The 11838-nt window shown below is 39.9% G+C and overlaps 1 protein-coding gene across 1 annotated transcript in view; it reads left to right on the forward strand.

Annotated features, from left to right (window-relative positions):
• The window catches only part of CPE (carboxypeptidase E), a 92679-nt gene extending 82019 nt beyond the window's left edge, over window positions 1–10660 (forward strand). The window contains exons 6-9 of the mRNA XM_048847629.2: window positions 1494–1633; window positions 3160–3259; window positions 5756–5874; window positions 7898–10660. Of these exons, the coding sequence (XP_048703586.1) occupies window positions 1494–1633; window positions 3160–3259; window positions 5756–5874; window positions 7898–7996 (458 nt within the window). The 3' untranslated portion in view covers window positions 7997–10660. The remainder of the gene's footprint in view (window positions 1–1493; window positions 1634–3159; window positions 3260–5755; window positions 5875–7897) is intronic.
• The last annotated feature ends 1178 nt before the right edge of the window (window positions 10661–11838 follow it).

Genomic DNA, 11838 nt, shown 5'->3' on the forward strand with positions numbered 1-11838 from the left:
ATTCTCCACTGTGCCCACCATGAAGGAGCAGGATGGCATCAGGAAGCTGACTGCAGTTCCCTGATTCTGAGGCCAGTTTTGAGATCCCAGTCACAGTGGAATTTAGATCAGCCTTGGGACAACTGTAATTGCCCTTTGGCAATAATTCACCTGGGGATTGCCAGGGTATACTGTACTTCAGCCAGGCTTCTTCCTGTCCCTACACTGAAAACCACAAGGAGGAGGCATAGGAATTGGCTATACAAACCCTGTGCTCACTGCGAACTCCCCCACACTGGGTGAATCCTCATCCAGGGAAACATGGCTGGCTTCCACTCCTCTTTGTGCGGCGTGAGTGGTGCAGAGGAAGTGGAGTGGGTGTCACAGAAACTGGTCCAGTGAATATAATGACTCACTGAGGTCAGGCAGATGAACATTTAAATACATAGCTAATCAAAAATACTACTGTACATTTTTAAATTCTCCTAATTAAAGTTGCATTAACAATGTTTTTCATTTATCACATTCAAGTCTATTCCCCATTTCTTTTACTCTGGTGCTGAGTTTGAAAGAAAAAACCCCCAAAAAACAAGAGAAATAAATGCAATAGCTGATTGGAAATTACAGGCCTCCCTTCCTGACTCTCCCACCCCAGTTGAAAATTTCAGTGAAAATGAAAACATTTCATTTTGGGGGTGAGGGTTGTTTGTTTGCAGAAAATCATTGAAAATTTTTTTCCACAGAAGGTAGACCCTAAAAATTGTGACGAAAAACACTTTTTTTGTTAAAAAGAAAAATTTTGACCAGATAAATATCTTTCAAAGTATTTATGTGATACTTTATTCGCTTTGTCATTAGCTGTCATTCACAGGTTTACAGTGCACATAATGGTCAGTTTCTTTTTTCATCTGGAAATAATTGAACCACACCTGGAAATTGTTTTTAGTTCCTATGAAAGAAAAAAGGGCTTTCCATACTAAGTGTCCCATAGGAATATGCAGGCCAGATGCATGGTCAGATTTGGTACAATCATTACATGAAGTCATGACTGTCAAGAAATTCTGTATTTTCTGTGAAATGAGCATTTTCAGTGAACTCCCTTTTTCTCCCCTGAAAACAGTATATTGGGCCTGATTCACTTCTCTCTTATTCTGGTTTAAACTCCAGTAACTTCAGTGGAATTACTGTAGATCAGTGGTTCTCAACCATTTACCATTGTGTGCCATGTATACAGCTCTCTGTTACGTGGGCTGCATACACACAATATATATACTACCCGTATGGCCCTGAGGATGTCACATGGGCCAGAGGTTGAGAACCACTGCTCTAGATTTACACCAATGGGAGAGGAGAATCAGGCCCATTGTGTTCAATGCAGATTTCTCCTAATTCCCCATAGCATTTAATAAGTCCCTCCTTGCCAGGAGTTCCACTTTCCACACTGGACCCTGTCAGTACATCTTACCTCAGAGCAATGCAAACAGTGTCAACATATCTCTCTGCTGATATTGCAGGAATGCAGGACTTCAATTACCTCAGCAGCAACTGCTTTGAAATCACAGTGGAGCTCAGCTGTGAAAAATTCCCATCAGAGGAAACTCTGAAGAACTACTGGGAGGACAACAAGAACTCACTTGTCAATTATATTGAGCAGGTAAATGGTCAAAATAGAGTTTTCTCTAGAGTAATGCAACTAAACAGAAACTGCCAACGGTGTTAATCTGATTATATGCTGTAGTTATGATTACTCCACACACATCCATAGGGGTAAATCCAGAACTAATAGGTTGCTAAAAATTCAAACTCATCTGGATCTAGATCTGATTTTTGATATGCTATAGTTAACAAGTATATGCCTGTGATTATGATGAGAAAAATAGCCTGTTAGTACAGCTGTTGAAGAATGGGACACATTTATTCTTGAATAATTTATATAAGAAAAAAAAGCCAAAGTTTGCCAGATCAAATATTTGCAATGAATAAATCACTGAGTTTTGCCTTAGTTTTACGTGGGATGAAAAGGCAGTATATTTGCACTACAGAATTTCACCCTTTTGCTACAGGATCCCCCTGTTAACAGTTGAAAAAAAGCTTCAGCTTTGCACATGGGTTAATTTTAATTAAAATATGGTCTGACAAGGAATTTTCAGAGTTGTAGATACCGTGACACCTTAAATTGCCCGCTTCTGTAGAACTGCGGGCTAGATCACTGAAGTTCAGTTGCTCTCATCTGGTAGAGGATTTTACTCACCTTCTGGACTTTCCTACATGATACTGACTGGCCAGATTCTCAGCTATGGCTGAGGAGGGTGCAGTAGTACCCAGTAAAGGGTACTTGGCCTTGTTGCTCTCCTGTGCTATGTGCCAGGCTAATCCTTTGTCATAAATTTGAGCTGTCTAAAGGATGTTCTTGTCTAAATGATATCAGCTGCTAATAGTGCCTAAACAACAGCTGAAGATCAGCAGAGTGTAGAGAAGCCTCAGTTGCATACCCTATCCCCACTTGCACTGCTAAATGCTCTATACTGGCTAGTAATGCTGGTTTTAGAGCCACAGTCCAATGGTATTGCAACACAAAATGGCCACATTGCACCAGAGGTACAGTCTCCAAATGAGGATTCATGCTCCACTGATGTTAATGTGAGTTTTACCATTAACTACAATTGGAGCAGGATTGTATCTTGTGGGCTCAGTCCTCCAAGGGGCTGACTGTCTCATGTAAATTAGCTGATTTCATTGGGAGTTGAGGCTGCTCACACTCTATTTTAGGTTCTGAATGCCTTGCAGGATCAGACCCAAAATTCTTATATTTGAGAAAATTTAATAGCCTGTGGGAAAGATGTGCATCAGGCTGTCTCCCAACACCTTTCATAGAGTGTGAGAATACTAAGTAACAACAGGATTTGAGGGAATGCATACTTCCCTTCATGGTTTGCTGCATTTGTGATGAATGCTGCAGAGCAAAAAAACAAATTAGTCATATCAGCAGCTGAACTCCGTTGGCTCAATCACTTTGTAATATTCCAGTGTGAGGTTTAGAAATTATCCTTGCTGCTTATTTTCATCATGTAGGTATGGGGTGGATAACATGCAGTTTCAGATATTTCATTGACTAAAACAGCTGGCTTTTCCTTTAGAAACAAGCACAAGTAATTTCCCATGTATCTCTGGCTTTTTCAGATACATCGGGGAGTGAAAGGATTTGTTAGAGATCTTCAGGGAAACCCGATTGCAAATGCTACCATTTCTGTGGAGGGAATAAACCATGACATTACATCAGGTGGGTGTCACACCTTAGGTGATTAAGTAAGGAGGCGTGCTAGAATGTATTGCTATGCCTCTGTAGCAGGCAACCTGGAGTCGTAGCCTCTCAAATCTAATCTGATATTATTAGCTAAGTGTGGTCAGGCTGCATCAGTACTTAGATGGGAGACAACCTGGGGTTAGGAAGAAGTTTCCCTTGTGGGCAGGATGTTTCATATCGGCCATTTGCAGAATTTCTTGCACCTTTCTTTGAAGGAGATGATAGTGGCTGCTGTTGGAGACTGGTTTGGACTAAATAAATCACTGGTCTGATACAGTGAGACAATACTTTTAGTCCTAATCCCACATGCTATATGAAGTATTATGAAGTAGGTGACACCTTTATCTTTGAGAATATGTCTAGAATGTAATCACGGGGTGTGATTGCAGCTCAGGCTGACATCCTCAAGCTAGCTGCTGTGGCTTCACTGCTCTGAGATATGAGCTAGCAAGATTAAAACTAGTTTGGATACGTCGGTTTGAGCTGCAAACACACCGGTGACAGTTCCATAGTGACTCAGGGTTTGTGCAGACTATGTTCTTGAGCAATGTACTTTTGGAAGTGCCATCTCAAGGATGAAACCTAAAACTCTGGTCCAAATCCCTTGTGATCATTAAAGATCCCATTGTACTTTTTGCAGGATTAGGAGTGTTAATCCCTAATCTCATTGCCAAATTCCAGTTTGGGTAATTGCTTTCTGCCTAGCTCCCTGCTGCTTCAGTGAGATGGTGTACTTTTTCATTTCCTGTTCTAAAAATGTTGTTTAGTAGTAGTGTACCTTTTCATTTTTGCTGAATCTTACCCTAGAGGTAGGCTTAGCAGTAGTTTCACATTGACCGTGTGTGAAGGGTTACCTATACATTCGTTGTCATTTTAAACAGCATTTTTTGGTGTGAGGTGCTAATTAAATAAATTTCCCATATTTTGTGGACTATTGTATGCTGGCACTGAATCCCACTATTCCACTGAATTGTATGGCCTGGGATTGCCACCCACTCAGATTGGCATTTCCCTTTGTGATGTGCCCACACATTACAGGCAGTGGACAGCTATGCCACCAACCAGAAGAGCCAACAGTAACTTTAGCAGTACCTTCCACTGTACATAAAAAAGGGAAGGAGGGGTGAAAGGTAAAGAACAGTAAGTGACCTGCAAAGGGATTGAGAGAAGGAAGGAGGTTGGGGGGGAAGAAAAGGATTATGTCCTCCATTTGAAAGGTCAGTATCCACTCTCTGTTCTCTGCTGCAGTGGTGGGAGATTAAGATGTAGGATATTGCACTTCTATAGTAGATAAATGCACACAGCCATCACCCCATCATCTCATATCACTGGATGTTTGTAAAACAGATAGCGGCAATGCAATATCAAAAGGTTTAGAAAGGTGGTCAAAAGTCAGGAAATCTTAAAAGTGAATGGTGAACCTTAATTCTGCTCTTCTGTGAAGGTTTTAACATACAATCTTGCTACAGTGCCAGCTAATAAAATAGATCATATTTTTTTCCACAGAATCTGTCTCTTTAAAGAAAAAATATGGGGGCACTTTAGTTTGATGTCTCCTGAAGCTTTCTCAATTGGACTTTCACCAACTCTGATTGTACTGACCCTGTCAAGTTTACTTGTGAATAATTATATAATATTCCCCTCTAGGCATAGAAGTTTGGTGGTGGTGGTTTTTTTTTTTTTTTTTTTTGAAGTGCTGGTGTAGTTGCAGAATTGCTCAGCAAGCATTTAGGAAAATATTGGCATAAGCAATGACACTGATTTCAAGTGGCATTGCTGAGTGACCTTCCAAAGATTCTTCTAAACTCTGTGTAGTATGCAGGGATGAAGAATTCTTGACAAGGGACTTTTGTAAACTCCGAAGAAATACCACACTATAAACAATGCCCAGTGGGCCTCTTTATCCACCCATTGGTGTAAAACTGGTGTAATGGAGTGGAGGGTTAGTTCTACTGTGTGGCTTTAGGATCATGACTTTTATATTTTTTCCTTCATTGATTCACTGTAAAGAAAGATTACATAGAATAATCTGGTCCCCCCCCCTTCATTTATTTGTCATCTTGATAAAAAATGATGCTTCTCTCACTGGGATATATAATCTCTAGAGTATTTGAATCTTGATGGATGGGGATTTATTTCCTTAACTCACATGTTGATGGGAGACACCCGGGAAAACTGTATATATTAAAAAGATACTATATCCCTAAAGAGATTCCTTATTACAGGGTGACAGTTCTCATATTATCTATTTGCACAAGAGCTGTATCAGTAGTGAAGGGTGGCTAATATTTGTGGAAAACATCTTTTTATAAATAAATTAAAATGGTTTTATATCATTGCATAATTGCCTGGATATTGAAATCCAGGCTGGTATTTCTGGGATTATATTGTAATGGCATTTACAGCCCATCTTTTTTAGCCTAGGATAATGAGTTTCATTTCTTCCGATTCAATGTTTTTCTTTCTCTTCAGCCAAGGATGGTGATTACTGGAGATTGCTTACACCAGGAAACTATAAACTTACAGCCTCAGCACCAGGCTATCTAGCAATAACTAAAAAAGTGGCTGTTCCCTTTAGCCCTGCCATTGCGGTAAGTTCTCCCTCATTGGTTGGTTTTTCTTCCCCTATGAAAGAAGAATAATGGAGCATTGTTATTTATATTCTATGTTTATTCACATATTTCATAAAAATATAAGTCTAAAGAAAAACTCTAGCTGCTCTTCATTCATAACTCTTTATAGACCCAAACCTCATCAGTTTAGAAAACAGACTGGAAATTTAGTCAGCCTGTGCACTCTTTCTAATGCTTGTTGGCTTCCACCAAGCAAGAGTAGCGTGTTTGAAGGTGTCTCATTTCTTTTTGCTATTAGTCTCGTCTTTATCCACATAGGTGGGTAAAAATTACACACACATGGATGGACATTAGCATTTTTGTTTAGATAGTCTTTTGGCAACTGAATATTTAGTTAAGATGAAAATCTCCTTAACCCCTGCGCAGAGGGCCAGCACTAGAATACTTACACCACTTATGTGCCAAATATACCCAAAACTAGGACTTCAGTGGGACTTAAGTAATGTATGGGTTTTGGTTTGACCCTCTGCACAGAGGTAAATTTCCCCCTTAAAAACTAAAGTGGGACAAACCCAACCTGGATGTAACGCCATAGAACGGGGATGGGCAAACTTTTTGGCCCAAGGGCCACATCTGGGTGGGGAAATTGCATGCAGGGCCATAAATGTAGGCCTGGGGAGGGATTGGGGTGTGGGAGGGGGTGTACAAGGGGGTTCAGGGCAAGCTGTGGGGTGCAGGGAGCAGGCTCCGGCCCTCCCCACTCCTGGAAGTGGCCGGCACCATGTCCCTGCGGCCCCTGGGGGAGGGGAGGGCAGAGGGCTCTGCGTGCTGCCCTTGCCTGCGGGTACCTCCCCTGAAGCTCCCATTGGCTGCGGTTCCCCATTCCCGGCTGGCCAATGGGAGCTGCACGGGGCTATAGTTTGCCCATTCTTGCTGTGGAAGATGCACCAGGGAAGATTTTAGATCAGTACCTCTCTTTAAAATTATTTCTGGTAGACAATCAGCAGTGAGTGAACATAATATGACATTTATTAGGACATACTAACAGCACATTGTAGCAGGGTTGCTATTTACTGCATGCCCCCTCATGGCCAGTGGTATCCTGCTACTAATGTCTCCCCCCTTCAGGGCCCCTTAATAACTCCTAGTTAATAGGTAATTAAAACATTCCCCTCCAGCCCCAATCTCAGTCTGGTCAGTCTCCTGTAGGTAGAGACACCCCAATCCTTCATCCCAGACCTAGCTCCAATTCAAAGTCTTTTAGGCTGTACCTGGCAGGAGCTTTGCCTTCTTTGGCTTCCAGGCTCCCACATCCTTCTCTCAGTCAAGGTGTCCAGTAGGAGCTGGGCCCAGTACCCTCATGCTTCACTTGGATAAAATTCAGCCTTCTTGCCTGGCTTCTAGGCCCAAACCATTCTCTGACTCAGGGGCTCTAGTAGGAGCCACCCGAGCACTCTCAAGGTCTTCCCTACAGAAGCCTGTCACACTCACTGCAGGCTCTACAGTTTTCAAGACTTCATTACTTCCTCCTGCTGCTCTTTTCAGGGAAATCACCTAGTCTCTCCCAGGTGTCTGCTTCTGTAATCAGCGTTGGCTAGTTTCAGCCCTCAATGGGTGAGTCACCCTATTACATACCTAAAATGGTTTGTATGTGAGAAGGAACTCTGTGGTGGCATAAGGTAGCATATGTGTTGCTCTGCCATGCAGCAGACAACTGCCTGAATTCTGATCTTGGTGTTTTTCTCCCTGTATTGATAAGTGGTGGACAAAGCCACAGTGGTAATTCATATCATTGCATGCTAAAGGAGTTAGGTACTCAGCTGTTATTGAATTTCAATGGAAGTTGGGCACCTAACTCCTTTAGAGTCTTTTGAAAAACCAAACCTAAAATGGGGGAACATCCACTCAGATCCCAATAAATATTTGTTGTCCTATAATTCCTTTCAGTTAATTAATCCAAACATGGACCTCCCTTCCCTGCCCTACATTTCCTGAAGCATGCGTTTTAAAAGTCACCTTTTGGATTGTTTCTCTGGCCTAGGTTGATTTTGAGCTGGAGTCATTGTCTGAAAGAAAAGAAGAGGAGAAAGAAGAGTTGATGGAGTGGTGGAAGATGATGTCAGAAACTTTAAATTTCTAAGTGAAGTCTTCGAATTTGCAGCTTTTAATCTATTATGTGTTGCAATTAGTATAATGTGCTGTGGACAGACCCTATATTTTAGATCTTGTGCAGTTCACTATATTTAACTTTGATTTTTTTCAGTAATCTTTTGATTAGTACCAGCACTACTTAAAAAAAACTACAAGGCTACTAACTAGACAAATAAAAATTATTAATTTTTATTCCACACTGTTAAAGAAAATTTACTCTCCTACATATACAATACACAAAAAAATGAGTGAATGTCTCAGCAGCCTAAGTGGAAATACAATCTTCTATGTGTAATTTGCAAGTCCAGAATTTGTAGGTTAACTCTGGATTTAAAAATACTCCTAATTCTTAGTCAGTTTCAGATACTGGCAGAAATGTCTGGCAATGCGTATGAGCAGAGATGTTCTATACTGAGTTATAATGAATGTAGTTGAAAAGGTGTATAAAAACAGTTTGGTGTTATAAGTAATGTTTTACAAGAATTAAAATCCAATATAAAATTCTCTGTCTTTGGTGGTGGAAGCTATTTAAACAAATAAACATCAACGTATAGCTTCATTTTAGTAATGTGGAAGGAACTTGTATAAGCATTTTTACTGAAGACCACCTAATATTAATAACAGGGGATAATGTAACTTTATCCCTTAATCTGTTACTGATACTCCAAGGTTGGATTTGGGGTTTTTTGGTCACTCACTAACGAAGTTAAAATTCTGAATAGCAAAAGAAGGAATGCTGCAAAGTGTGGATTTTGTTAATATGCTTCTTGTGCTTGTGGGGTGTTCCAGTGAGGAAAATGTTCAGTGTTTCAGCTGATATATAACTACTAGTCACCCAGTTATGGAAGAACTGCCAAAGGTTTCAGTATGGTTTGGATGAGCAGCCAAAAGTTCTAGTGCTCATCCAAAGCCACCTGACTCTCTTCAATTTACAAAATGGGTTGGAAATCTACTAAGGACAGGCATTCTTTGGTCTGAGCCAGGCAGTAGTAGTGTTGTTTGTTTGTCCCACTGTTGGTCTTGTCTATTACTAAATATATAGAAATATATATACTAAAATTTTACCAAAATATTTTACAAGGAAAAAATACATTTAAGTTCTGGACAAATTTTTGGACCTCCAATTGATTTTTAATTATCCGAATCAGTTTGTTTCATTATTTAGTCCATAAAAAATGAAACTTTCAGAAGTCACAGTATAAACGTAGACACCAGATCCTCAGCTGATGTAAATTGACATGGTTACATTGAAATCAATGGAACTATGCCACTTTATACCAGCTAGGATCTGACTGAAAGTTTAGAGTGTACTGCTGTGTGTCATTTAATTTAGGATCAGGTGTTTGACTCTTTTTTCCCCCAACAAGGAATGGAACAGAAGAAATAGAATATTGTACCACCCTCTCTCAAAGAAATCTGTAGTTTTATTAGCTTGTATTTTCAGTCAATGGGGGTTGCAGGATTCAAAAATTAAGTCATCAGTGCCCAATCTTGCTCCCATTGAAGTCAATGTGAAAAGTTACTTCATGTGTTTAGGAACAGACCCTAACTTGATCTGCTCAAGATACTAGCTTGACAATCACAGCAAATGGTGTCCTTGGACTTCTTGCATTTCTTAAACAAACATAGCTCTTTGACTTTTAAAATAAAATGCCCAAGATACTGCATGTGTTCCTACACTGAACAAGTAATGGAAATGAATAACCTGATTCCTAATGAACCAAAAAATGAGTCTAACATGTAGATCAGTGCTACGTAAAGTAGTAGACACTGGACTACAAATCCCAAAGGAACTCTTCTATTAAGAGTTGTAACGATGGATTAAGCTGAAACTCAGTGAATTTTGTAACTATATCTCAGTCATGCCGAAGAACCTTTGTCACAAACACAAAAAAAGACATTGATACACAGACATTTTGGTAAAAAAAGGTAACTCCACCTCCCTTCCCAGTGTGTGTAAAAAGTCAAGGAGACAAACACCTACTACACAGTAGCTTAAAATGTAGAGACGTTAAATACAAAACCATGTGTCTGTATGATTAAATGTATGGAACTACTGATACTGGGTTCAGATAAGATGGGCAAAATAAAAAGAATAGTATGAATTAAAACAAATGAGTGCTGGCATTTGGCAATGGCTACAGAGTTGCTTTCAGCCTGTAAATTATTGTAACAAGGCAAGTGTAGATTTGTACAAAATACAACATAAAACAGCATAATGTTAGGCCAGAAGGCGCTGTTATATGGAGCAACTCCCATCGTGTAGCCAATTTTTCTGCATAGGGAATTCTGTGGTATAGTGCAGACATTATCAAACTGAACCTCATAATGTATTTTTAAGCCTTGCTTGTATTCCATGCATGCCATTATCTGGTCTATTGTTTTATGCATTTGTAAATGAAATGTAATGTCCCCTAAGCTATCATTGTTTTACTTCAGATGTCTGCTTGCTATTAGCTATACTGAAACAGGCTAAAGTAATTAAATATAACAGCACCAGAACCACTGCCACTGTTCTTACTGTATGTAAAAATGCTTAAGAACAGCATAACCAGGAGTGTCAATAAATTGTTTATGTAGCTTCTCTAACTGAACTGATCTGTGCTTTAGGATTGTGTACATTGCAATGGAATATTAAAAGTGTGTTACGTGATGCAGAGTTCTTTGGTTGAAAAAGACACATACTGTACTATTGTACAATAAATAGACAGGTCTATTTAAAATGTACCCCTTTTCATTTCCTGAATGCTGAAAGAGCCCAGAATGTGTGCCATGTTTCAGGTGCTTCTCCTACTGCAGTATTTCTGGGAATCCCTATATTTAGAATGGCAGATACCATGGTTGACAATACTGCAGGTGACAAATGTCCAGCTATTAATATGCTCACTATTGCAGTATTGCCAACCCCAGCATTCAAAAATCATGAATTTTAAAAGTCATGAGATTTAAAAAAAAACATTTTGGGTTCTTCTTCTTTACCTTTTGGTTTCTGAGCTTTGAGGATGCACTTGGTTCATGTTTCCAAGCTTTTCCTACACAACCATGAGGGCCAGAAACTTACTTAAAAAAAAAAGAAAAATGGAGGCTCTCACATAATCCTATGCCTCCAGGAGCAAAGGCTCTAAGAAAGACACCACAAGATTGCAAGAGCTGGCAATAGTGCTGTATATCTTTGCTAATAGTGATTAAGGGGCTTGTAGTATAACTGTATTGGGCGGCCTTCAAACCCTGATTCCTGCTCAGCCTGTTTCCTTCACTTTGCTCCTCCGAGCCCTAGATATTATATTTCAACTTCATTTTTACAACCAGCACATCAGCACCTTTTATTACAGATCTAGATCTACACTGAATTAAATGCAAGACTGAATAATGCACTGTCTAGTATCCTTGTGGCCTTTATATTACCTTTTCTGTTATCCCAAGGTACCACAAATAGTCGTACTGAAGACACGATTGCATGGAAGAAGTCATCGAGCAGAGAAGCTGGCGGTTTTAGGAGCTGTGTAGGGGACAGTTGGGGCAGTCAGCATCTGGGAAGGTTACTGGAAACAGTTCAGCATTGTGATATTAGCTAGATCTTTCCGCTAAATATTTAGCCACAAAATGCTACAAGCAGATTGGAGCCCTAGAATCAGTGCAATCAACATCTTATCTGTACATTTAGGGCCTGATCTAAAGATGAGAGAAATCAATAGAAACTCCCTTTATTGGGCTTTGTTTCAGGCTCCTAGTCAGAAATCTATGTGATTGTCCCAGACATGTGGGAAGAAAGACAAAATGCAAGGGTTGTGTGGTTTAATTAGGCTGCAACTTATTAACTTCACTCATCTG

Source organism: Caretta caretta, chromosome 4 (genome assembly GCF_965140235.1).
Source record: "Caretta caretta isolate rCarCar2 chromosome 4, rCarCar1.hap1, whole genome shotgun sequence".
NCBI classification, from domain to species: Eukaryota; Metazoa; Chordata; order Testudines; family Cheloniidae; genus Caretta; species Caretta caretta.